At 46.0% G+C, this 27,957-nt stretch overlaps 1 protein-coding gene across 1 annotated transcript in view; it reads left to right on the forward strand.

Annotated features, from left to right (window-relative positions):
- The first annotated feature begins 3,586 nt into the window (after positions 1 to 3,586).
- Positions 3,587 to 27,957, forward strand: part of COX10 (cytochrome c oxidase assembly factor heme A:farnesyltransferase COX10) — a 109,016-nt gene continuing 84,645 nt past the window's right edge. The window contains exons 1-4 of the mRNA XM_005887241.3: positions 3,587 to 3,715; positions 8,692 to 8,825; positions 10,587 to 10,908; positions 26,881 to 27,005. Of these exons, the coding sequence (XP_005887303.1) occupies positions 3,673 to 3,715; positions 8,692 to 8,825; positions 10,587 to 10,908; positions 26,881 to 27,005 (624 nt within the window). The 5' untranslated portion in view covers positions 3,587 to 3,672. The remainder of the gene's footprint in view (positions 3,716 to 8,691; positions 8,826 to 10,586; positions 10,909 to 26,880; positions 27,006 to 27,957) is intronic.

Genomic DNA, 27,957 nt, shown 5'->3' on the forward strand with positions numbered 1-27,957 from the left:
GTAATGATTTTCCCAACTGGTAGTGCCTAATAGGATTTGTTTCCTGCGACACTTGGAACATCTTACCATATTCACCAGGCTTCAAGACTCTGAGCAGGAGGAAACCCGGAAAGGAATGCTTTCCTGATGTGGACATTCTGACATCAGCAAAGGAATTGGGCACACATTCAACAGCCAAGAAACAAGACAGGAAGCTAGTTTGCACAAAATTGCCTCTTTTATTTGCACGTCATTTAAACCACTGTGGATTGACATCCTAGGGGAAATAGCCACCCTACTGAGTCTGTGCTACTTTATGCGTCTCAGCCGTCTGGAACAATCTGGGCTGTTTCTCCACGTTGTCTTCCTCAGCAAGCTCTGGGGCAAGACCCTCAGCTCCCAGGTCCCACTTGTGACTGTATCATCTGGGACGCAATGAGCAGGAAATCCAGGAAGCGGCTTGAGCAGAACAGTCCACTTGCAGCCAAGCTCCAGTGGTGCCCCAGCAATTTCATCCAGAACCTGCACTCTCTTTTTTCCCACCCCACCTCCCTCAGCTGCTTGTTTCATCACTTCACAGCTTTGAGGCGAGGCGGCTCAGCCCTGCTTCCTGGGGAAGAAAGGTAGGGGAAAGGGCCAGAGCCCCGCCCTATGCACGCCCAGCTTCAGAGGTAAAGGAGATTATCCCCAGCCACTTTGCCCAAGCAGCGAGAGCTTTCTGTTCTCTCTCTGGGACCAGAACTGGGTCACAGGGCCTCCCTAGCTGTCAGAAACTCAAGGCAAGTGTGACTGAGATTCTCTGATGGACTGGAGGGAGGCACTTGTGACTCATCTCCTGGGCTGCCTGTACTGCTTCCCCGAATATCAGAGTCTGCTGATTAAAGAGGTGGAAGGCCACAGCAGGGAACAGAGTTAACGCTAGTGCATTCCCCTGCTGCCCTTTCCTTTTCTTGCATTCCTGAACTTTTCTTTTCCACTTCTGATATCCCCAAGCTCCTGGATGGAATCAGCCCTGGGGTGGAGAGCTGGAAAAGGTCACAGCTGAGGGGTAATGTCTGACTGGAGTGACCTTGCACCAGGATCCCTACTGGTCAGCTTGGAGGAATTAAGTGAAACGAGGAGCCAATCTAGGTGATTCGAACTTGGAGGAGGTGGATTTGTACACTTACAGACTTCCCAGGTGGCTCAGCAGTAGAGAACCTGCCTGCCAGTGCAGGAAACAAGGGTTATCCCTAGGCAGGGAAGATGTCCTGGAGAAGGAAATGGCAACCCACTACAGAATCCTTGCCTGGGAAATTTCATGGACACAGGAGCCTGCATGGAGTCACAACGAGTCGGACACGACTTAGCGACTAAATAACAACAACAACAATCTGTACACTTACAGCAGAACAGCTATTCACCTGAGAACTCACAGAGCTTCTCTGTCCTGGCTCCAAACTTACCCTGATCCTGGGCCTGTGGTGCTATCGTCGGGAGTCTGCAAACCACACTAGCAGGCTCGCCATGCCCACTGCTCTGCTCTGCCACGAAGGGACAGTGATGCGTGAGGGTGGAGGAGAGGGGCTCCCAGGCTCCTTCCTTCCTCCCAGCTGGGGCTTCAGGGCGCCTCCCTCCACTGCTTCTTCACCCCATTAGCAGTGGCAGAGGCCGCATGCAGCTTTCCTAACACCTGAGGTTCCCGCTTGGTGGGGTGGGCATTGAGACCAGAGCACTGGTAGAATGGCAGTTCCTCCTGGTTTCTACACTGTGATAATCCGGAACTCGTCCCCGTCCCCCAGGTACAGAGGCAGGAGCGCTTCCGGAAGCTGCTACCTGGGTGACACCTTAAGAGTTCTTTTTTCGCCCTTTCTATGACCTGGGTAACAACTCTGTATGTGTTTATCTCTATGCTAAATTCTACTGGTGCAATTTTGAAGCCACTGCTTATCATCACATTGTGGCCCTGAAAACACACACACACACACACACACACACACAGCTTATTATCACATTGCGGCCCTGAAAACACACACACACACCCCCACCCACCCCCAGGAGCCCTGAGGTGTGAGTAGAGCCTCCCCTGCCCTCCCAGGGAGCCCAGCTCCTGAAGGACCTGAGCATCCACATTTCCTCGGGCCCCTTTCTAAGCAGGAGGCCTCCCTCAAGCAAGAAGCAAACAAGACCTGTCTTGTCACTACCTATTCTATTGGTGAGTTAGTATGTCTTCATTTTTCCATTTAGGAGTGGAATGGCTGAGTCATGTGACAGCCCCTTAACTTTCTGAAAACCTGCCAGACTGTTTTCAAAGACAGCTCTACCGTTTTCCATTCCCATCCGTGGCATACTAGGCTTCCAGTTTCCCCACACTCTCACTTCGGTGTTACCTCTTATCTGTACTTTTGCCTGGGGCCACCTCAAGGAGCATGAAGTGATATCTAAAAGAGATTTTAAGTCATATTTCTCTTACTGCTAATGATGTACACCATCTTCTCGTGTACTTACTGGCCACTTGTATATTTTCTTTGGAAAAACTCTATTCATATCCTTTACCTATCCTTAGGCTTTGAAATCTATTTTGCTTTTAGAAAGATAGCTCTGTGTCAACTGAGTGATCCTGCATTTTAGGTTAGGATTTTGTCTACAGGAAGCTAGGTCTTTATCTATTGCAGTAAGTTCATCAAGGCTTTCAAAGAGTCAGCATCTACTCAGATGACCCAAACGGCCACCCACAACCTTATCACTGAAGACAGAGAAACATCCTCCTAGAACCAAGTTACCTATTTCTCTCTCCTCTTTCAGAAACTGAATCTCTTTCCTTCAGTGCACTGTTACTTGCAGAAATCCAACACCAAAACCAGACGAAGGGAGAGCTGCTGACCACTGCCCTCCTAACCAGGGCACAGATGCTAACTTAGTTCTTAGCCGTGGCAGGCTTCTGGCTGGGTACCTACTGCAGAGACATCATTTAATTCTCTCAACCATCTTAAAGAATATATACTATTAGGATCTGCGTCTTGCAGCGACAAAGCCGAGGTTCAGGGGACTTGGGCCATTTGTTTAGCAGGTCAGAAGGCCAGAAGGTGCAGCCAGGGATACAGAAGTCACTCCAGAGCTCGAAATCTTAAATTCTGCACGCACCTTCCTCATCCCGGGTTGCTCAGACGATTCCTCGGGGTGGCTTGGGGTCCAGGAGCCCGAGTTCATCGTTTCCCGCCTTAACGGCGACTATGGTAACGCTGTAACTGACGGTGCTGGAAGGTGGAGGCACCGTCCCCAGAACCATTTCCTCCTGGCAGTCCAGAAGGACCAGGAGGTAACTGCAAGCGGCCCGCGAGCAGCCCCCGGCCGGCCCAGCCCAGCCTAGCACCGGGCCCCTCGGGACCCGCCAGGGATGCCGGCCTCGGGGCAGGAGGCGGGGGCTCGCCGTCGCGCGCAGTCTTTCCTCGGAAGCCTCTGCCACCCCCGGGTACCTCGCGTCCCCGCGAAAGCACCTCAGACCCCGGCCCCTCTGCCCCGGGGCCACTCTGACCTGCGGTCTCCCTAACCCCTGCCGCAGCTGCTCTTCGCTTCCGCCTCGCGCCTGCCGGAAGTGACGAACCGGACGCGTCGCTCTTCCCATGGAGGGGCGGGGAAGGAAGATGGCGGCGCCCAGCAACCGGTGAGGAGAGAGGACACGGGGCTCCCAGGGGGCGGCTGGACTCGTGCGTGATGGCCGCATCCCCGCACACTCTCTCCTCACGCCTCCTGACAGGTACTGCACCCCACCTCGGGCACGGATTTGGGGGAATTCTCTTCTCGTTGCCACGTGCTACACCGTGGTTCCGCCTGTCTGCAACCTTGGGAGCCCTTGGCGAGGTCGGCTGGGGCATCGGTGAGGGAAGTGACCTTCGGGGCTGCCTGAAGTGAAGGGGCCTCGGAGCTAGGGCCTAGTCTTGCATTGGGGTTCCGGTGGTCCGCACACCGCGTCCATCTCCTAGCTCCCGGAGGTGGGTAGGGAACGCGATGTCTGGTGCGTCTTTCAGTTTTCAGAGGCTGGAGGTTCAGGAGAGAGGAACCTGGGGGCTCCCCGAGCCTCTTGGCTTCTCAGGGCCTTAGGTTCTAGCGATGTGTAAGTTACTCGTATGTTGCACTTATAAGAACCTGGCAAGTGCTTTCCTTCCCCGCCGTCCCCCCACCCCCGCCAACCCCCCAACCCGGAAGCCTTGTTCCAATATAAAGGGTCATAATGACAATAATAAAGACGGTGATCACCTCGGACTGCGGGCCATAACCATCCCCCCGCCCCCCAGGTTTTTGTCTTTCTACCATTAGCGTGGTCCCTGCTATAATCCCACCAGGCAAGGACCTGTCACAATTATATGTTTAGTGTAGATGTGCTTTCTTGCCCTTTGCCTGGGTCTCAGCTCGAATGTTTCCTGTTAAGAGAGGCTTGAGCACACTATCTAGGTAGAACCCCTGGCCCTCTCTTATCACATCACCCTCTTTCCTTCATTATGGTTAGAACAGCCTTTGATTGCTTGCTTATAACCGATTTACTATGTTTCTCCCAACTGCAAGATTGAATCTTGTAAAGGCTGGAATGGTTTCTGTCTGGTTCATCTCTGTCCCCAGTGCCCGAAACAGTACCCGGTGTGCATTGTTGGTGCTGAGTAATTGTTTATAAATGAATGAAATTTGTCCTGATGGCAACATTAAAGTGGAGGTTAGGCATTGTTTTGTCCCCAGTGGTTTAGGGTGATAACTGATGTGTGGGAAATGTGTCACTGATTGTCCATATTCAAGATGGACTCCCTTTGGAAATCCCAGAAACTTTTTTTATTGGCTGAGCCACTGGATTTGTGAGGTCTTAGTTGCCCAACCAGGGATCAAACTCAGGCCCATGACAGTAAGAGAATGGAGTCCTAAACACTGGACCTTCAGTGGAATTCCCATCTGGCAATATTGATCACAATTACTCTGAAATTCCTTTTTCTTCTTTTCTCCTAATATTGTTATTCTGTGTGTCTATTTTGGCTGTGTGATCTCAGGGCATATCAACTGTATTTTCTGGAATAGAGTTTACTCCTCTATAAACTGAGGCTGTTAAGCTAGATGATTTCAAAGGTCTCTTCTGGTTCAAAGGGCTCAAAGAGGGTGAGAAATGGGAGTGTGTATAGATGATTAAAACAAGATTAACAGAGATTTGAGCATTGTTGAACCTGGGGGATCAGTAATGCGGGCTCATTGGATTCTTCTGCTATTGCATATGATTGGAATTTTCCACGATGAAACATTTTATTTGAAGGGTCTGTGGTTCTTTTTGAATTTGTTACCTTCTCCCATCCCTGACTGTGAATGTTCGATTCTGACCCTAGACAGTCAATCTCAGACCTTCTCCCATCCCTGACTGTGAGTGTTCAATTCTGACCTGAGACACTCATTCTCAGACAGCTCATCCTTTCTTAGTGCTATAATTATCTCCTCTGTAGGGAGGTTTTTTTCCAGCATACATTGCTCAGGATGGGGTGCTTTTCTGCTTTCATTTCTGTATTTTCAGCTTCCTATAGGACAGATCTACCTCACTACTCAGAATTCCCCAGTTCAGGAAGTGGGCTGCTTATGGTTCAAATGGTTTGTTGCTGGATCTGTCTTTTTGATGCTGGTATGGGAGGAATTAATAGACAGCTTGGCTTCCTGAAGCTATGAACCAAAAGATCACCAAAAGATCTGCTATTAAGTGGTCTGTGCAGCCTGCTGTGATACACTTGGAAGGTCTACTGTAAGTGCTTGGTATGGAAGCAGCATGGTGGGAAGCGGGCAGAAAGGTTCACTGGGACTGTGTCAGGTGTCTACGTGCCCTCCTGGGTCTGATCATGCCCGACTGTTCTTCAAAAGCTTAACAGTGTTTTATAGCCACTGAAAACTTTCAGAACCTTTCCATTTCATATCCACGTACTTCATTTTTAAAGCCCTACAATCTTGACTCAGTGTTGATGGTGAATAATGGATGTGATCATTTGTGTCCAGATTTTTAATGCATTTGTTATAAGCCATGTGTACCTTCAAACCTATATTTCTTTACACAGGGCTAAAATGTCTTTAAATTTCTGGACACTGATTGTTTTGACTAAATGAAGTGTTTTCATCATTTGAAAGTGCTGTTTCCAAGCTGGTTTTGTTTCCATAAAGTCTCATTTTTAATCCACATAATCTTGAGAGATATTTTCCAAGATGGTTCTTTTCCTCCCAGGAACATACATTTCTCAGTGGACCAGTGGAACTCACAACTGATTTTGAAATTAAGGTGTAGAACGATAAAACTTGGTGTCTTCTTGATATAACCTTTTAATATTGAAATCCTGTTATCCCAAAGAACAATGTCAAGGCAAGAAAGGAAAAATACATACCATCAAGAAAAAGATAGACTATCAGAGGACTAAATTCAAAGGAAATTTCAATCAGTGGACTGATTTCAACACTACCATTCCTTCCTATACACATATACAGACACCACATATTCATGGATGTGGAAAATAAGCATGTCATATTTACCTGAGGGCTGAGGATATGATTTCAGTGAAGAGGGGACCAATCTAAGACAATTGCCGTGGTTACCATGGGGTGGTGATAGCTCTCCTTCCCCCTGTTGAGGTGAGCAATGTGGGCGACTAAGTCGTCAGCCCTCAATCTCATTCTTATATGGAAGACAGTCTGCTGGCTGTTGTAGCAGAGGTCAGGACAGAGTCTCCGCTTTCAGTGAACTAAAAAAAAAAAAAAATGATGCAGAAACAATCTGCATTAAGAAGTGCTACAAAAAAGAGTATGGAATGACAGATTACTTGAAAGAAACTTCGACATTTGACAGGCAGAGTGGAAACAGGACGCTGCAGGCAAGGAGATGCATAAACAAAGATGAACAAACTGAAATCGTGGGGCAGGACAGTGAGTCACACGTACATGTTTGGGCAAATGACGTGTATTCTGGGCTTCAGAAAGAAACCCTCTGGCTCTGTGGGACTGGGATTGGAGAGGAAAGGAGTTAACCAAAGTCCGGACGTGTGGTTTGCATCCCACAACTCTGCAGTATCCAAGTGTGAGATGATAAGGGTCTATATCTCTCAGCGGCAGGGAAAGAAGTGGACAGATTTGACCAGTGTTTCCGAGTTGACTGGAGCTGATGGTTATTAGGTGATGAAGGAAGAGTTCAAGGTGGTCTTGGAATCTCAAGTAGGCGATGGTTTTATCTGCAGTAGAGGACAGAGTAGAGATAAGGGTGAGACTAAAGTGTTCTGAGAGACATATTACAAGCCATCCACGTGGAGATCCTCAGCAGATGGAAACAGGCATAGCAACTCTAGAAATGGCTTGAAGATTAAAAATTACCCTAGGGTTTGAGGAACGGAGAAGTGATGGGTAAGACTTAAAAGAAGGGGGTGGCAGGGAATGTCTGTGCTGTGTTCCTGTCGGAGGCTTTCCCAGGATGGGGCTTTACACAGAAGCATTGGGTTTGTTGATATTTGAGAGAAGGTTTAGAGATGAATGACTAAAAGCCACATTTGGATATACCAAAAATAGCTTCTTCCTAACTAGCTTGATAGAGTCATACTTCAGTGAGAGCAATTTCCTCTGTCTTTTAGTTGGCTTACCCGATATGGCCAAAATATTAATCTGAAATTTATTTTCTGGTTTACTCTTATTTCCTGGAGAAAGAAATGGCCACCCGCTCCAGTATTCTTGCCTGGAGAATCCTATGGATGGAGAAGCTTGGTGGGTTACAGTCCATGGGGTCTCAAAGAGTCAGATACGACTGAGGGACTTCACTCACTTTATAGTTATTTATTGAGAAAAATTGGGCTTCTCATTTTATCCTCTTTAGAAAGTGACCAAGCTGATTGTTTTACATTTGATTCTCTAAGAGATTGATGGTTTGGTCATTTCAATGTTTGATGTAATAAAAGCATAATTATCCTGAGGGCTTCCCTGTTGGCTCAGACAGTGAAGAACCTGCCTGCAATGCAGAAGAGCCAGGTTTAATCCCTGGGTCAGAAAGATCCCCTAGAGAAGAGAATGGCTACCCACTCCAGTATTCTTGCCTGGAGAATCCCTTGGACAGAGGAGCTTGGCGAGCTACAGTTCATGGGGTTGCAAAGAGTTGGACACGACTGAGTGACTAACACTTTCACTTTTAATGATCCTGAGATGAACAAGTTCCCTAACTGCTGGAGAATTATACTCGGACAGTAAGCAGGGCCGATCAATAACCATTCATTCATGAGTCTGGATCAGATCATTTCAGAGTTCTGACCCATCATACATGCACTGCCCACCGTGGTGCTGGCTCTGCTTCTGGGTAGGTCTAGTCATCGCTTCGGAGAAGGCAATGGCACCCCACTCCAGTACTCTTGCCTGGAAAATCCCATGGACAGAGGAGCCTGGTGGGCTACAGACCATGGGGTCACTAATCCCATGGACAGAGGAGCCTGGTGGGCTACAGACCATGGGGTCGCTAAGAGTCGGACACGACTGAGCCACTTCACTTTCACTTTTCACTTTCATGCATTGGAGAAGGAAATGGCAACCCACTCCAGTGATCTTGCCTGGAGAATCCCAAGGACGGGGGAGGCTGGTGGGCTTCTGTCTATGGGGTTGCACAGAGTCGGACACGACTGAAGCGATGCAGCAGCAGCAGCAGTCATCGCTTGGTGATACATAATGGCCGTTTTAATTTTTTTCCTCTTTCTTTGATAGGCTGGGGAGGAGGATGCATCTGGTATCTAGAAAGAAGAGTCACGCGGGAGTCACCTCGTAGGTTCCTGCATCTTCTCAGGAACGTCAATCAGCAGTGGGTCACATTTCAACACTTTAACTTCCTCCGGCACATGGTAGGTTCAGAAGACCGTGCTCACTGGGCTCTCTGCCTGTATTTTCCCTGTACAAGGGGATTTCAGAAATTCCTGTTGTCAGAAGAGCTGCAACAAGTACTCTTTGAAAAAGACTTTTATTTCCTGCCCTCTTAAGTTTTTCCACAATGTTAATCCCTTGTTTTGATTATGCTTAACTGAAACCAGAATAACTCTGGTGTCTTGAGTTTAAAGTATGATCTCAACCTTATTGATTAAGTCTGGAGAAAGACAGAAAGTTGCTGGCGTGTTTTGAGTAGGCCACAGTTAGGAAAAGCTGAACTGTATAATTCATCTTTTTTAATTCTTTTAAGTTCTGTGAATACATCAGTAATACAGAAATTATTGCTTCAAGAGTAGGACCTCCCTGTTTTCTTATATCAGCAGTGAGATTCAAACATGCACTTCTGAACAGATTCAAACAAATTGAGTTCTTGTGATTTTCTGGGCATTTTACAGTGGGCATTCATAATATAGCTCAGTCTGTTTGTAGACCTTGGACCAGGTTGAATCCATGTTGTCGTCAGCATGGTAACTTACATTTGCCACTTTCTCAAATCATAAAGTATCGTAGAATGAAGAAACCACAGCTAAAAACTCATAATTTCAGTGCAAGCATGAAAGAATAGCAAATTCATAATCTGAAGTCCTATTTGACATTTCTCTTATCTTTTTTTTTTAACCTTACAGTGTCCATGTTAGCTTTTAAAATCTTTTAACTTAATAAAACTCATTTTGATGAGAGATTTTAGTTTCCAGTAATAATCAGACTTATAAAGTTGGGGATGGAGGATAATGGATATTTAGAAGAGAAACTCAAATACATAGGGTGCTTTTTTTATGTAAACAGAACTCTGAATTCATTCCTGAGTTTGTAAGTCCTTCCTCAGACAAGTGTATGTAATTTCAAGCCTTTGCAATGTAATTGGAAAAAGTCACTTAGCTAGTTATCAGGAAAGGGCTTCAGTTCTAGGAACATCTGTAACTAACTAGTTTTCTATTCTTGGCTCTGTTAGATTGTTTCCAAGCCTTGGTTTCCTCATTTGAAAATTAAAGTGAGAGATACTAGTAATCATCTGTCTTCTTTCACAGTTTTTGAGAAGACTGACTGAGACATGATCCTATAAAGTCTAACGATATATGTTGTTTAAAACTGTGAAGTGCCTCATGGATGTTAGCCACAGTTAAGTGGCTCCTTTTTGCCAGTTAAGTAACAGAGGTTGTCTGAGTCTTCAGCCCAGTTCTCTCCACACACCCACTGCCCTGATGGTCCTGAGCCCTGGGTTGTGGCCCCCTTGGAGCCTCTCTCTGCACTACTGCCTGGGCAACAGGGAAAGTCAGCAGGTTGACTTGGGCTCTTGAGTCTAGAAAACTTTTGCACTGTATTTGGAATGTTAAACCTGCGGCTTCTGGTCTATGTTGGGGGAAATCCTGGGGGAGATGAATAAGAAATCAATTTATCTTTCTTTCAGGGAACTTAAACCCCTAGGATTTTTTCTAAGTCATAGAATCTGAAAACCAGTTAATTGTCCTCTCCATATCTTAGTAGAGTGACCCTCATGTAACATACTCTAATAGGAGTTATTTCAGCGAGTATTTATAAAGGTGTAGGAACATCTTTTAAGTACTGTAGAAGTCGGACTGATGTGAAGTGTTATTGAACAACCACGTAAGAGCATTTTGGGCCTCAGTTTCCTTAAGTTATGTGTACCTTTTTTTTTTTTTTTTTTTTTTTTAATTCAGTATGTCACACAACTAAACAGAAGCCTGAAGCAGCAAATAAAACCGAAGCCAGAACCAGCAGAATCTCCTTTCCTTGAAAAAACTTCTTTGGATGAGGCTAAAGCCGAAATATGCGAGATGAGACCTCTTGTACCCCCCAGCCTGTCTCTGTCCAGAAAGCCAAGTGAAAAAGCATTGATAGAACTAGAACCCACCTCAGTAATTGAGGGGTCCATAGATCTGGGGAAAGAGACGAAAGAAGAGAAGCAGTGGAAAGAGATGAAGCTGCGTGTGGATGATTTGCCAGGAATTCTGGCCCGGCTGTCCAAAATCAAACTCACAGGTACCTTGGGATTTACTTGAAACTGTTCTTTTAGTTAAACAAACTACTAATTTTTTTACTGCCCCTGAAGGAACATTTTAAACTGCAGATCCTCTTTTAGTATTTTTTCCTCTTTTCAACTTAATTGGGATTTGAAATCAAATTTTTGGAATTTTGTTTATGCAGAATTGTAAATAGTATTACCGTGAACATATTGTGGCCTTCCTTGGTGGCTCAGTGGTAGAGAATGGCAACCCACTCTCAGCATTCTTGCTTGGAGAATTCCTGTGGATAGAGGAGCCTGGTAGGCTACAGTTCATGGGGTCGCAAAAAAGTCAGACACAACTGAGAGACTAAACAACAACAAAACATTGTACTAAAAAGAGTCTCTCTGTTACTTGCAGTTAAACAGAATGTCTGTCCTATTTGCTTCCGTGTCTTTTGTGTGTTTACAGCTGCTGTCCTGTAAAGACGCAGTAAGAGAATGTAGCCCGATTCAGTTCTGAAACCAAGAAGGGCCTCATTGCTGGGCTTGATGGGCCGTGGACCCACAGGCGCCGGGACCCCCAGCTCACTGCTGTGGTTGCTTCTCATAGGGCCTCTGGGATTGTCCCACGTTCCCAGGGATGTAGATTGCTTCTCTGCAAAGAGGTTTGGTACCAGATGTTTTTGCTGAAGCCTAGCAGACTGCACCAAATTTTATTGTATCTGCTTGGGTATTAACCCATGAGTCATGTCGTTCGGTTGTTACAGCCACCCTGGGAGTCTGGCCGAGCTTTATTGTCACCTCATCTAATAGCTCAACCTCAAAATGGCTTATTCTGTGCTAATCCTGTTAGAAGGCATGTTCTGGCCCACCCTGCAGACTGAAGGCCTGGTCTCTCCTTTCCTTCTTGGATAAGAATGGTGGTGGTTCAATTGCTCAGTCCTCTCTGACTCTTTGCGACCCCGTGGACTACAGCCTACCAGGCTCCTCTGTCCATGGGATTTCCCAGGCAGGAATACTGGAGTGGGTTGCCATTTCCCTTCTCCAGGGGATCTTTCTGATCTATGGATCAAACCTGCGTCTCCTGCATTGCAGGTGATTCTTTACCGCCAGAGCCACCAGAGAAGCCCTTGGATGAGAATAAGGTGAAGAATACAGGTGGGGAATGGGTGGATAATATAGTAACACTACGTATTCTTGGAGGACAGAAAGTGGTCAGTAATATTACTGAGGCAGAATTGGGAAAGGAACAGATGAGACAGAGCATTTTCGGAGTAGAGAAAATCAGGGAAAAAGTAGTGGTTGGTTGTTTGTTTTTCAAGAGTTGAGCCTGAAATTCAGGGTAGAAGGAGGTAAAGAGATGACTTCTTTCCTCAGCCACCAAGCTCGCTTTAAATCTTTTTGGAGGGATGACAGATAGACACAGGAATTTGACAAAGGAGCTGAGGAATCACAGTCAGACTTGCACAGGGTAACTAACAGTGGGCCTGATCACAGGTGCTGTCTGTGTGTCTCACGATGGCTGAGCAGTCATCACATTCCTGCAGAAGTTACCTTGTGTCACTTACACAAGCAGTGTGCGAATCATGTGTTGACATGTTAAGAATGACCCCAGATACAATCGTGAGGATGTCACCCTCAGGATGAGACCGCTCTGTCTGCAGGTGTCGGAAGCGAGTTCCCCCAGCAGCGGGACCGTCTTTCTCTGTATGCACTGCAGTATCTCCCACCCGCCCGGCACATTACTTCTCTTATCACCCCACTTCTGTCAGTAACACCAGCATTCTTCACTTCCCCCAGACGGGAAACCCTGGAGTCAGTCTTAATTCCTTGCTCTCCATGGAGAGCGTCGTCTCCAGTCTCACCTCCTTCGTTAGCCCTGTGAGGTTCTGCACCCCCTCTCCTCAGGCTGAGGTCCAGAACTCCTGAGGCATGTGGTCCTAACTACCCTCTCTGTCCCATCTTCCTGCCGTACTGACTTTCCTTTTCTCATCTACTCATAACCAACTCAAGAGTACCTTCCCTTCCCTTCATGATGGCTCCTGCCTGGACTCTGCCCGAGTTTAAAGGAACATGGTAACCTAGAATGATTAAGCTCCTCCCCAGAAACAGGCTTTTTCCCTTTCCCCTGTCCCCCATTCCCACCCCTGTCCTAGCAGCTGGGCGTGTCCGTCCTCCCCACTGTGCTCAGTCCTCCCGCCTCCCTGGAGACCAGTCTGTCCCCATATCCAGTCAGATCCTTTCGAGGGTTTTCCCTTAGTCCTGCTCTGGCCTGTTCTTGGCAGTCAATAAATAAAGAACATCAGTATTTCATCCATCACATGCATGAAAATATTTCTGTCACATTTTGCTTTTTCTTTTTTTTCTTTTTGCTTTTTCTGTTTATGATGTTTACTTGGTGATGTTTTGTTCTGTTTTATTTTGCCCCATTGGAATTTTTAACTTTCATGTATTAAGCCTTACTAGTTTTTTTAATGCTTAGAAATATTTTCACCACCCTGAGGTTATAGAAGCCTTCACTTGTGTTTTTTTCAGGCACTTCTATATTTTTACTATATTCTTTAAGGTTTGGGGACCATGTCGGAGGTATTTCACCATAAGGTGTAGGAGTGACTGAGAAAACTGGTGATAGCATCGTCGAGCGAGGCTTGCCTCTTTTTGTAAATAAAGTTTTATTGGAATGTAGCTACAGCTGTTGGTTCTGTGCTCATGGCACACAACCTTGGCAGACTTGAGTCATTGCCTTAGAAAAGTCATGGCCTGGAAAGTGAGTGTAGTGACCTCTGGGCCAGAGTCCCTGCTCTCAAGTCATTGCTCTTACTAGTTTAGTGACCTTGAGCAAGTTCCATATGTCTGTGCCTCAGTTTACCCATCTGTAAAGTGGAATTAGTAATGATAACTTACTTCCTAGGGGTGTACTGAATGTTAAATGGAATGACATCTGGGAACTGCATAGAGGCGACCATGTTAAAACCTACACACTCATTTCTTAAATAAAAAATAAATGCATCACCCGGGTGATGTAACTTGCAGGCCCTTGAGTTTTTGCTGCCCTGCCCTTGGAGAACTTCCAGCAAAGACTGGATGAATGATTGTGTTGAGACTTAAGAATGGCAGTACTGAAGGGAGGAGAACCAGGTGTGAGGGGAGGGCAGTACTGGACACACGGAATTGGAGTTGCCCAGGGAACGCTAGCTGTGAAGGACAGGACCCCCGGGCTGGAAGAGCATAGGGTCTTCAGTATAGGGTTGACCTGAAGCCATGGTGGTGAGCAGGTCAGGTGTAAAGTGGCCAGAGCAGAAAGCCAAGGACAAGACTTTGGGGCCAGTCTGCTTTTCAGGACTGGGCAGAGTGTGTAATGGGGCCTGCAAGGGAATATGTGGTCAGAGGAAGGGAAACAGGAGAGGGCTTCATCACGGAAAGGGCCCATAAAGGAAGTGATCAACACTTAAATGCTAGAGGTCTCCTAAGAAGCCTGGCCATGGAGTTGTTTTATCTGGCAGTTAGGAAGTCAACATTGACAGGCTGCAAAATCAGGAACTAATTATCAGTGTTTCTTCTTCTTAGAGCCTCAAATGAGGTACTTTTAAATATTTAATTTCGAATGACGTCTTAAAGTTTGTTTTTATAATGCTTAGTTCTTTAGGGGTATATGGGAAAGGGTGACAGTTGGTTTAGGATCAATTTGGGGGCTTAGCGGGAGCATCTTCCTTCCTTCCAGCTGCTGTATTGCTTTTTCTGTTCTGTACCTTTAGAGTGATGTGTATCCAAGCAGGGCTTCATCCTGAAAACGTGGTCTGAAATCTCCAGCCATGACTAAATCGCTCTTTAGCGGCAGTTGTGCAGTGTGTAGGATGTGCCTCAACTCTTCAGTCTGCTGAGAAGCTCGAATGGCACATGTGTGTGTTCCCGTGGCGCTTCCTGGACACCATCCCCAGGGATCAGATCCCGGAGCCTTGGGATGGGACCTGGAGCTCTGCACCTTGGCACGGGTGCAGATGATTGCATGCAGGTGGTCCTGGGCCACCCTTCGAGAAACTGAGGGAGGCGATGCGCTGGCAGAGGGCCAGCACAGACCCCCATGGTCTGGCGGGTGTGGAGGGCTCGCCCCCTCCTTCCCGTGAGAGCCTGAGCAACCCTAGCCATGACTGGCATGGGAGCAGCTGTAGGCAGGGGGTTGGGGGGAGGTCTGGACCACACAGGAGAGGTGTGCACGGGCAAGATGCACACGTGGGTCGGGGAGCAGCCTTCCCTGCAGCCACAGATGGAAAAGTCCCGGCAGTAAACGTCTCTTGTATCATTTTATATATTCCCTGCCCCCAGTTTCTGGATGAGCTAATTGTATTCAAGTCATTTCCTTCTGCTTATTCCATTTAAAGAGGCAACACCCTTCGAGTGACCCCAACTCTCTTATTTGACCTCTTACCTCCCTGTTTATTTTATGACTTGAATTCATACATGTCTTGGAGTCTGCAGGATTTTTTTTTTTTTTTTTTTTAAAGAAAATCCCTGGTGTTTATCAATTGGTTTCTTTTGGACTCTTTACATCTTGGGCAATTCATTTATAGGTCATGATAGCCAAGGCAGAAATACCTGGGAGGCAGCTATCACTTTGATAGAACTTGTCTTTCTTCCTTCGCCTCCTTCGTGTATAGCTGTAACACACCAAGGATAATAAGCTGTAGACTAAGGAAGAGCCGTGTAGTGACCATGTGTCCCATTCATCTGTAGGACAGCAGAGTAGCAGCAGGATGGGGCTTTTGCATTTATACCAGGATCTGGGCCAAAGTCTGAAGGAGCTAATGCCGTTTAAAGATTTGTTTTTTTTCTATGAAAGGAAGTAAGACTGAGTTTATAAAGAAGTTATAGTGTGTCTCCCTTGAGTTTCTCTTGCCAGCCGAGCTATTTACAATATGTTTTTGGAGTTTGTTGCAAGGACCACACTGGGGTGAAGAAATTTTATTTGGATTAGGATCATAAGACACTTTGGTGACTCAACCAAGTTAACACTTAATATGGGTCAATAAAAAGCAGAAATGTTTTCCTGAATAATGTCTGTGCTGAAAAGCTGCAGCACGTTTTTTTTTTTTGAGACCAGAACACTAAAATAATTTGTTTATTGAAGCCAATAGATTAGGCTGTTGACAGAACTGATGTGAACTGCAGCCTGCTAGTTTTTGGACTTCTTTCTCCGGAACCTAGAATGCTGTTTTTTATTAAAAGGAAAAAAAACCCAAGAATAGAGGATGCAATTTTATTTTAGGTTGCTTATAGTTTTTAAAGGTCAATGTATTATAATTATCAGCTCTCAGATACCACATAAAAGATTTTTCACATTTTCCTAAAAATATTGTGTTATAGTTTCTTAAATTTTAATATATATTTTGAAATAATTACCTTAATATTTGTATGCTTGATAAATGTTAAAGCAGTATTTGCATTACTGAGTTTTACTTTTAGAACAAATAGAAAATACAGAAAAGCCAAAATGGGAAGGATGGGACTCTCCTTATAATTCTAAATATAATCATCCAAGTGAGACCTGTTTTGATGATTTTGGTGTATTCTAGAATGTCTTTCTGGGGCTTCCCTGGCTCAGGAGACCTGGGTTTGATCCCTAGGTCGGAAAAATCTCCTGGAGAAGGGAATGGCTACCCATTCCAGTATTCTTGCGTGGAGAATCAACCCCATGGGCAGAGGAACCTGGCGGGCTACAGTCCATGGGGTCTCAAAGAGTCGGATACACCGAACAACTAACACGCACATACAGAATGTTTTTCTATACATGCCATTCAAATACTTTTGCTTTTTAAACAAAAATAAGATCATAATGTAAATGTTTTCTACAGTTAAAAAAAAAAATCCTAATTCTGTGAATATCTTTTTGTGCCACTGTTTTTGGTGGCCTTTTCTTTTAATAAGTGATGTTTTGTGAAGATAACAAAAGCGCACGAGAACACCCCTCCCTGTGTGACGTGGCATCCCTGGGTGCCTCTTTTGCGTTTTCAGCTCGAGGACGGAGACTCTCAGTCTGTTACTGGTAAAACATTCCTGTGGCCTGAAGGAGTTGCAGAGGGAGCTACCAGCAAGGGAACTTCTGCTCTAAAGAGGTTTTTCCAGTGTGGTTTTGAAACCACCATGCCAGCGCCCTGCTTCCCAAGTCTGGTTTCTCCCATGGTCTGCCTCCACTCTCAGCACACAGGGTGTCTGTGCTCAGCGTTTTCTCCAGCGCCCCTGCCAGGCATACCCTCTGTGGGGGGCCGTGTGGGTGGGGGCCTGCCCGTCGGGTTGAGGGCCTCCGCGTCATCTCCACCTCGACTCGGTGAGAACGACATCAAGGAGGGCTCTGCATCCTCTCTGCTCCAGCCCCTTCTCTCTCCTTTCCAGGGGGCGCAGCTGCCCCAGCACAGTCCTGCTGTTGCATAAAGTGGGTCCAGGTCACCACAGTTCACCCTGGCCTCTGCTCCTCATTCCTCACCCTCCACAGCAGCCAGAAAAACAGCGTCCCCTCAGATAGCCTTTATTCCCCTCCCAGGCAGCATTAGTGGTAAAGAACCCACCTGTCAATGCAGAAGGCATAAGAGACTCGGGTTTAACCCCTGGGTTGGGAAGATACCCTGGCGAAGGGCACGGCAACCCACTCCAGTGTCCTTGCCTGGAGAATCCCATGGACAGAGGAGCCTGCCAGCCTATAGCCCATAGGGTCACAAAGAGTCGGACACAACTGAAGCAACTCAGCACACACCACACATCCATTTTCTCACCAGTTGGTCATTTTCTGCTATTCAAATAGTGAAAGGCACAAGTCATCCTTCAGCATCTGTCTTCAGTTTCAGCTCATCTGCACTGTATTTAACAAACATTTCTTGAGGGTTTTAGTATCCACTCTTTACCTAATTTATTGCTGATGTAGGTTTTTCTCTAATTTTCATTTTTATTCCATCATTTCAGTTGGTTTCTGGTGGGAGCGGGCCATGTAGATGCTTCAGCCAGTGTTCCAAGTTAGATGAAAACTATTTTTATCTGGGCTATTCTGTTTTCTGATGATGTCACTGCTTTAAATACAGTTTGAGATTAATTCTTTCCCAGCTCAGCTACCAGAGAAAGAGCCCAAGATTAATTGGATTGATTTTAAGTATGAGATGGGTGGTAGATGCTAGAGGAATGTAGAGCTAAATTTCATGAGGATGGTAATCATTCTCAAAAATGCATTGACAGCTTTTATGAAGAGAAAGAGAAGAAGCTATGAGTTGAGAATGGGCTCAGCTGCATGTAAGTGAAAACCTGAAGAACAGTGACTTAAGCAGATGAAGGGTTTATATACTCTCGTATCAAGGAGTCTGAGATTAGGAGTCGAGAGCTAGTGCTCAGGGATTTTGTTAACATAGTTGGCCCCTGCTCTTTGCTCTGTTCTCATTAGCTTCTGGCTCTTGTCCTCAAGTAGTAGCCACAAGGTGGCTGCCACTCCCCCCTCATCATGTTGTATTCCAGGCAGAAAGAATGAAGAAGGGGATGATGTGGAAAGGCAGAAACCTCCTTAACAAGACTTGGCCTTTTTAGGGAATTCGCTGGTGGTCCAGTGGCTAGGATTCTGTGCTTTCACTGCCGAGGGTGCGGGTTCAGTCCCTGGTCCAGGAGTTAAGATCGAGCAAGCCAGGGCAGGCTTTTTACTTGGGAGGGGAAGGTTTTGATAGGAATATCTCCTTAAATTTTATTGGCCAGGGCTGTACAGCAAGCATGGCTTCTCCAGCTAAAAGGGACGGGGTAAAGAATACCTCTGTCATTCAAAAAAAACAGAGCATCTAAGTCCAGCCTGGTCAATGCTGTCTGTAGCCATCTTCCCTATGTCCTCACAGCACCCACCAGGCTGTCTTTTTATGCAGCACGTCCCCTCCCAGGAAGAGGATGCGGGCTGCCCAGATTTCCACCCCTAGTTTTCCAAAGACAGTAGAACCGCACCTCTAGATCTGCTGTGGGACCACACCACACATGGGCTTCCTGTGCGGCGTGTTTAAATAAAGCTGCTTTGCCGCCTCCGCCTATACTTTTCCAGGGCTGGTTATGGGTATGTGCCTGTCTGTCGGCAGTCTTCCCTGCCATCTTGATCATCAGGTATGTGTTTGAGACTCCTCCTGTGTGCTGGGGCACTGTCCTCACTGGACTGTGCCATGGAGGAAGACCAGCTGGCCCAAGGCTACACTGAATAGTTCAGGTTGATGGCGAAACTTCAGCAGAACAAAGAAGCGAGCCAGGCAGCCCCTCTTTCGCTCCTTTGTTACACTTAGAAGTCACTGAGGGCCTGTCATCCTGTTAAGTTGTCTTCTTTGCCCTGGATTCCATTATCCACCTGGAGAACTCCACTCCCTTTAATGTTTCTGAATCGCCACGTGTGGTCCGAGCTACTTGGAGTGCTTGTTAAAATGCAGATTCCTGTGCCTCGTCTCCATAAACTCTTTCACACTAGGTCTGGGATGGGGGCATAGGAATCTGTATTTTAACGAAGGGCCCTGGTTGGCATGGTCCCCAGAACCTACTCTGAGAAACTATTATCCGAAGAATTCACTCAACACCCTCTCCACCACCTCAGCTTCATGCTCGGCAAACCACCTTGCTCCCCATTTCAAACAAAAATCGAGCTTTGGTTTTCATCAAGTGGGAACTCTTGGTTTATCTGGGTTCTCACAGGTCATTGCCTTTTCTCTTCTCTGCCTGTCTCTTCTCCTATCAGCCCCACCTCCTATCAGCAGCCAGCCGCATCTGTGGACCCGTGGCATTCTCTTAGGTTCTGCACACAGTCAGGCCTCCCCCGTCCCTGGCGGCTGTGTTAGCCGCATCTCTAGAGGGGACTGGACGATGGCTCCCCAGCCCTGCGGGTGCCTGATTATCATTCTGGGGTGTCCTCAAGGGCCTAGTTTCTAGTTCAGAGTGAAGTACGGTAGCATCTCACTTATTGAGGTTAAGGAATGAGAACCTTACAGGAGTGAATTTAAAAGACTGCTGCCAGGTTATCGGTTTAAGTGCTAAAAAGTTTTTGCGTGGTAGCATTTTTTTTATATCTTAAGCAAGGGATGGTAAATTTGGAGGTTAAGAATGAAAAGAGGAGTGCTAACACAGCAGTGTTTTGTTAAAACACAAGGCATGTTTTTTGACCTGTATTCGCATGGGTGGTGCTCTCTTCAGAGGAGGTGGGCAGGCTGGCTGGTGCTCCCTTACGCCGTGGCCCTGTGTCGCTGTTTTTCTGCCTCTAGCACTCGCACCTGGCCCTCCTCCCCATTCCCAGGCCAGCTCCTCCTCATCCTTCGTCTTCACCTTTGACCTCAGTTTGAGCAGGTGTCTAGGTCAGGAGCCCTTAGCTGTCACAGCGTCCGTGACTTCACCCTCTGACGTGCTTCCGCGCTTTGCTGTTGTGCCTGTTGGCTTGTCTGAATCTCCACCAGCCTGTGGGCACCGTGAGGCAGGGACCACATCCATCTCCGTGGCTTGTTGCGTTCCCAGGGCCTCACTCCTGCCCTGCACATAATAGATACTCAAAAAATAGAAGCTTATGGGGGAAAAAGCTATAATGAACTCTCTTGCAAAAATTTGTAGAATTTAAAACAGCTTAGCTTTTTAAGTACAAATAATCATTTTCCTGTGATGTAATAGCTGAATATTTTGTTGTTGTTCAATTACTAAGTTGTGTCCAACTTTCTGTGACCCCATGGACCGTGGCACGCCAGGCTCCTGCGTCCTCCACCATCTCCCAGAATTAGCTCAAATTCATGTCCACTGAGTTGGTGATGCCATCTAAACATCTCATCCTCTGTCACCCCTTCTCCTCCTGCCCTCAATCTTTCCTAGCATCTGGGTCTTTTTCAATGAGTCGGCTCTTCGCTTCAGGTGGCCAGGGTATTGGAGCTTCAGCTTCAGCATGAGTCCTTCCAATGAGTATTTAGTAGCAGCTGTAAAGTATTGTACCTGTGACAGGTGACCTTGGGCCACTGTGTTTCATATTTCTGTCTGCTTTTCACCATGTCACCCTCACCCGTTGTCATTGATATGAAACCAAGAACAATCTTCATTATTTTAGTAAAAACTGCTCAACTAACAGTTTCTTCTTGCCAAACTGATTTTTCAAAAGGATTGTTTTTACTTCTTAAAAGCTTAATAAGCATCAGTTTTATGGAAACTTCTTTTAGTTAATTACAAAGATCATAAAGTGTTGGTTATTGAGTCTACTGAGAAGAAATGTTTTTTTGTTGAAAAGGAAAACTAAAAATAGCATGTCAAAGTAGAAAAGCTTCGATGGTTCAAGGAAAAACTGTGATTGAAAGAACAATCTTAGGGTCTCTCTCAGTGTTGCCTAATTAACTTGGATGCAAACAGCTTTTCTGGATGTGTTTTTTTATACAGACCTGATGGCTATTTCATTTCCCTCTTCTGAATGCCGTGGATGCAAACCAAGTGCTTCCTGGGGAATTTCCTGGGGACTGAACTGAGTGCTTCATTTTCTTAATAGTGATGCTCAGTAAATTTGAAGTTAGGAGTTTGAATTTGGGCCTGGATTTTTAAGACCACCACCTCTGGTCACCAAGTATGAAAAAAATAAAGAGGAAAACTAGAAGGCCCTGCAAGTTCCTAGTTTTGCAGCTGTGTTGTTAAAAATCTCCATTAGAAGTCTTTATCTTTTAACCTGATGTGGTCACGGTTTGTAGTCAGTTACTCTCTGATTGATTGTGTTTAATGTAGCTGAGGAAAAAAGTACCCTGTCTCTCATCCATTGACTTTTCATCTGAACGAAACAATAAGCATAAGAATTACCACCTTCCTCCATACGTGTGTGGGTAACAGAATTGTCAGAAGGTTCACGGAACGCAGCCAAGCTGTGAAGCCTACGAGACTCACTTAAATTAGAAATTGAGCCATTTGAAGCTTATGGTGTTAACAGAAATGAAAAGAGAGGAAGAAGTCATAAGTACAGCTATCAAGTAAAAAATACATGTTCGTTTGAAAATCAGAAAAGACCTAATTCCCGCCTTTTAATTAAGTTGTATAGTTTTGAACTTTGAGATCCGTTAACGAAAACATTCCATTGCTTGGAGCCACCGGTGAACAAAGCCACACACAAATTCATCAACTGTCTGTTCTCTGGCTGCTTTGTACATAAAAGAGATTTAAAGAAAATACACCTCAGGTCTATAAGATTTGGGTTATAATATTGCATAGTCCCTGCTCTCAAGGATAATGAGATATAATAGATCACAAGGATAATTTGAAATCTATAGAGAATCTCAAACTCTCATTTAGTCAGCTGTTTCCATCTTTCAACAAATCTTTTATCAGAGTTGATAATTATCTGAATTGATTTATTGGAGTTTTGTTTTTCACGCTAATTCTTTTTGGGGCCAGGGCTGAAAAACAGCGAGGCAGTGAAAGAGAGATGAAGCAGGATGTAGATGACCAGTTTTTTAATATCATCTTTATAGTTATTTTTAATGGATGATCTCAGAAAAGAGATAAAGTTCTTTTTAATGGATGATCTCAGAAGGTGCATGAGCACCTTCATTATGCTTGTACTCAGAGACCAGCAGTTCTCAAAGTATTGAGCCTTTATCAAAAAAAAAAAAGATCATTCTTGATTAAGCCACTGCTTCAAGAAAACCTCTTGTGTACTGGAAAAGGGAAAACCTTTCAGCAGTTGCTTGCTGCTCTGGAAGCAGACCATGAGCTGGAGCTGGGGCGCCAGGACCCATGGAGCCACCCTCTGCAGGGACGGAGCCCCCTAGGTGCAGAAGCAGGGTCGTGTGCCCGGTGGGTGGGGCGAGGGGAACTTTTCCCCCGGGGTGTGGGCTCCCTGCTCGGGGACTTGTGGCCATTCTCCTTAGGATCTCTGCTGTAGGAGCATCATGGCTCGTGTGCAAGGATGTCCTGAAAGCTCAGCCGGCCTGCTGGTGGTGATGTCATCAGCTGGGTGGTGTGTATGTGTGTGTGTTTGCTCAGGTGGCTCACTGGTGATGAACCTGCCTGCCAGTGCAGGAGAAGCAGGTTCCATCCCTGGGTCAGGAAGATCCCCTGGAGAAGAGAATAGCAACCCACTCTAGTATTTCCTGGAGAATCCTATGGACAGAGGAGCCTGGCGGCTACAGTCCATGGGGTCACAGAGTGTTGGACATGACCAACCAACTGAGCACAGCTGGTCTTCCCTTCCTTCAGTGGAATTTTATTCTGAAAATGTCTTTCTTTGCAGGACTTGTTACAGAATAACGCATATAGCAGAGAGCCATATATCATGTGTAACTTACATGACCCTTGGTCAGGCCAAGGGTTGAGTTCACCGCCCTTGGCTGGCTCCTGGATCTCCACATATAAAATTGGACATGCTACCCACCAGTGCTTGCCTTGCTGCTTATTTTAGAGCAGGCCTCTCCAAAGTTTGTTGGTCGTGTATTTTATCAGTAAAAAATTTTAAGTGCATGTGTGTATATTTATAAAATATTTATGCTATTGTATATAAATGCCATATGTAACAAAAATGTATAGTTGTTACTTGTAAATAAAGTTCATGTGCGCTCATCCCAATGTATTCATTTTATGATATGCAAAATATGTGTTTTAGAAGAAAGAGTTAAAAAGTGAAATATGAATTAAAGTTCTCATGTTTTCTTCCCATAACGCTGAAGTATCCACACACTGCTTTGAAGTGCAGTATTTCCGGGGTTTAAGTAAATGTAAAAGCACTTTGGCATTGCACAGTGCTTCCCAAATGTATGTTTTGTTTTTGTCATCATCATAGTTAGTCCACAGTTATTAAGGACTGTGCTGTGGTCCCTCCCCTGGATGTTATAAAACTGGGGCACACGGAGCTTGTGTGAAGTGTTTTGTTGTTTGTCAATGTTCCTTAAGGCACTGCTTTGAAACATTAAGTCTAAGCATAGTGGCTGGAAAAATAGATCATCTCGAACCACATTTTAACAGTTACCAAGAGCACCACTTTTTAGGCCCTTAGGATTTGCCAGGCACTGGCCTGAGCGCTCTTGTTATGGTAGAAACTAGTGTGTCTCTGAAAGGTGTCACTCGCTGTGGACAGGAGCCTGGAGGTCCCGTGTGGCTGGTCCCTGCGGATGCTGTGCCTGGAGAGACAGGGGCTGGGGTGGTGGTATTTGCATGACTGAAGCTTGTGCAGTGTTGCTCCAGAGATAGGAGTTACACCCAGAGCTAGGTATTTCAAGGGAGTTGTCCTGACTTGGCCTGGAACAGAGGGACAGAGCGACTGAGACCCATCCCACAGGAGACTGCCCCCGGTGAAGCCACCCCTCCATCAGGACGGAGATTAGCTGACCCCAAGCTCCCTTTGACCTTTTGCGGTCCTTTTGTTCTCTGAGTTCCTGAATTGTTTGGCTCCTTTGCTGTAATCTCTTAGGCTTATTCCCTATTGAAGGCCTGTGCCTGCGGGTGATTTGCTCTACCTCCTTCTGCACCACTGCCGCCCTTCCCAGGCCGTTGTCCCTTCCTTGAGGCCCTGCAGGCCTCTCCGTGGTTCCTAAGCCATCTTCCCTCCACTCCAGTCCGTCCCCTGCGTCCTCAAGTCTCGTCTTCCTCAAATGCCACCCTCCTTACAGTATTGCTAGTTTTCTCTTACTGCATTAACAGCTTTGCAGGTTAATATAGCACAAAGCTATTATTTCATAGTTTCTAAAGGTCAGAAGTCCAGGCCTGACCTGGCTGGTTCCTGCTCAGGGTCCCTCCAGGCTGAAGTCACTGTGTGGGTTGGGGCCTTGCTTCTCACCTGGGGCTCAGGGCCACTTCCGGGCCCACGGCTGTTGGCAGAGTCCATCTCTCTGTGTCTCTGGGACTGAGGTCCCTGGACTGCTGTGCTCCTGGGGGCCGCCTGGGCTTCTCTACCACATGGCCCCCAGGCAGCCCACTTCAAGGAGGTTTGCTTTCTTCTGGGTTAGCCAGGGCGTGCCTGCTTGTGACTGTGAAATTTAAAAAAAGTTTTTTTAATTATAGAGAACATAAGGGCTTCTCCCAGAGGAGGCAGGCAGACCAGAGACCGTATCTGGTGGCTCCTCGTCAGTGATGTTGGCCAGTGGGAGGACGCGGTGTGGCCAGTCTTAATGTCGGACCCTGTGTCGGTTCCAGGCAGAGTAGAGGTCAGAGCTGCAGCTGTGCTGGGTGTTGGGGCTGCCTTCTCACCCAGCATCTCCCCAGGTGCCTGCGGAGTCTGTGTGGGGTAGACACCCACCCACGAGCAGGGTTGCTGTGGGGAGTTCATCGGAGTGGGGCTGTCCCTCTTCCTTGGGTCTCCGGAGTCTCCCCTGGGACTACAGGACAGTGCGCCTGGGCCTCTACTGGATGGGTCAAGCTTCATTGGCCACATTGATTTTCTGTTTATTTGTGAAGGGACAGAATACGAGATTACCAAATAAAATATAATTTCCAGTGTTATTAATGAAAGACTATATTACATTCACTTTTAATGAGATCCTGGTGTTGCAAAATGATTCCACGTAATGAATCCCCTGGAAATCAATGAAAAGTTTAATTACCATCATGGCAGTGCTGTGCGAGAATATTGCTTCGGTCAATTTTACAATTTATCAATTTTCTTTCCCTTTCTCTTTCTTTAATTGCTTTGATGAAGTAAAAATACATTCTTCGTTAGCGTTTGATCTTTTTTTGGAAATGTGTTACAAAAATTCAGATTTCTTCCTCTCTAGTGATAATGGTCCCTGTCATTTTTTAATCTGTGTTACCATTTATAATTTGTATATTTTTAAATGAGGCAGTATTTCCATTTTGTAGATTTAATCATTACTAAGTCTTACTAAAGCATTATCCTTTTCTCTCGGTCAGTTTTTTTGCAAACTACTTGGTGTCTCTTCTCAGCTCAAGAGTTGACCCATTAGTCAAAAATTACATGTTCTGTGTTTATTGCTCATCACCCAGTCAAGCTCTGCTGCTGCTGCTAAGTCACTTCAGTCGTGTCCAACTCTGTGCAACCCCATAGACGGCAGCCCACTAGGCTCCTCTGTCCCTGGGATTCTCCAGGCAAGAATACTGGAGTGGGTTGCCATTTCCTTCTCCAATGCATGAAAGTGAAAAGTGAAAGTGAAGTCGCTCAGTCATGCCCGACTCTTAGCGACCCCATGGACTGGAGCCTACCAGGCTCCTCCGTCCATGGGGTTTTCCAGGCAAGAGTACTGGAGTGGGGTGCCATTGCCTTCTCCGCAGTCAAGCTCTGGGGGCAAATAAAAAGAAAAACCATTGGTTTTGTGCAACTACATACCCTTTTTGATTTCAAAGTGAATTTTCTTCTTACAGTGTTTTTAGTTTGATATTTCACTGATAATGGTACTGTCTTTTCCACCATGATGGTAATTGATTTTTTAAACCTATTTACAAAGCTCAAAATAAATACTCCTTGCCTGGTGCATTGGGATCCCCGAAAGTAGCAGCGAGCCAGACAGTCAGGGCACCTGCCTCCATGGAGCTTATATTCCAGGCGGAAGCCAGAGAGTGACAAGCGCCAGAAAGGAAGCGCAAGGGCACTGTCAGCCTGGAGGGCTTCCTGCACATGAGATGATGGGGCAGTTCTCCCTAAGATACGATCTCTAAGGCAGGACCTGGAAGATGAGGAGGATCCAGCCAGGGGAAGAGGCAGAGGGAATAAAAAGTACAAGGACCTCAAGGCAGAATAGAGCCTAACCTGCTCAGCACAATGCCTCACGTCTAGTAGGTACTGATTGTGGATTAGGTATGCAGTGAGTGAGTGTTGAATGAATAAGTGAACGACTGGATCTGAAACACCCACTTAGTTTTCACTCTTTGATGTAATGACATTTTTCTATAGTAAACATAGAGTTTTTATTATCGGAATAATGTTCTGTAAAGCTTAATTTTCCAATGAAAGGTGAGCCTGCAGTCCGTGCTCTTGAGGTGGGATTGGTCTGCCTGGAGGCAGGCTTGCATGGCCAGGACCCTCCGCCCTGCCTGGTGACAGCCCCTGGTTTGTTTCTGTGTTGCAGCCCTGGTCGTCAGCACCACCTCGGCCGGCTTCGCCCTGGCTCCAGCGCCTTTTGACTGGTCCTGCTTCCTGCTTACCTTTGTTGGAACAGGCCTGGCTTCCTGCGCTGCCAACTCCATCAATCAGGTCAGTGCAGCACCTTTCAGCCGGGTCAGGCTATCGTCGCTTCTTCTGAGATTGTCATATTGTGGCATTTAAAAAGAAAAAGACCCCTCCCAAATCACACCCATTGCTGGGAAGGTCCTGTGAGCCTGGAACGCTGCGTGTCTTGCAAGGTTTGGGGTCCCGAACCAGTCTGTCTTTTTCTTTTCAGGTGAAACGTTTTCAGGTATATTCAGAAGCGAGAGCAATAGAGTATCTTTCTCAAATGACCAGGGTTTGAGGTTGGAAAGTGTTTTAGAGCGACTTCCCTGACAGTCCAGTGGTTAGGACTCTGCTTCCAATACACAGGGTGCAGGCTTGATCCCTGGTTGGGGAACTCAGATCCCGCATGCCACATGGCACAGCCAAAAAACAAGCTAATTAATTAATTCAATTAAAATAGTTTATTTTTTAGAAAGTGCTTTAGAGCTATCAGCCTCTCTCCTCTTTCGGACTTCAGGCACATCCCCCAAGCTTACATTATTATGTGGTGTTCTTCCTTTGGTTTGACTTGTTTGCATTTTAAAACCACCACTATGCAAAACAGTGTATTTTAAACAAGCACATCCATCTTTAAAAAAAATTCTGTAATTCATTCCTCAGTAAACTTGGCCCACGGAATCAGAATATATCAAAAATTAATTAGCACATTATTTTTAATGCTTCTTCCCCTCCCTATTATTTTAAATGTCAAAATAATTCTCTAAAATGCCTTCCCCTCCCCAGCCTGGTCACTGCAGTGTGTGCCCCAGCCCTGTGGCTTTCTCATAAGATATTGTGGTGGGAAAGTCTTGGCTAAAACGTAAAGAAAGTCATTCTCCTCACCAGAACACCCAAGAGGAGTTGGCATGGTTTTAAAACAGGAATTGAAGTTACCAGCAGGAAAACAGGTTGGCCAAGTGGATGCATGCGCTGGTAGTCTGCAAAGCATGAGCCT

The sequence above is a fragment of the Bos mutus genome, chromosome 19, assembly GCF_027580195.1.
Source record: "Bos mutus isolate GX-2022 chromosome 19, NWIPB_WYAK_1.1, whole genome shotgun sequence".
In the NCBI taxonomy this organism is placed as follows: domain Eukaryota; kingdom Metazoa; phylum Chordata; class Mammalia; order Artiodactyla; family Bovidae; genus Bos; species Bos mutus.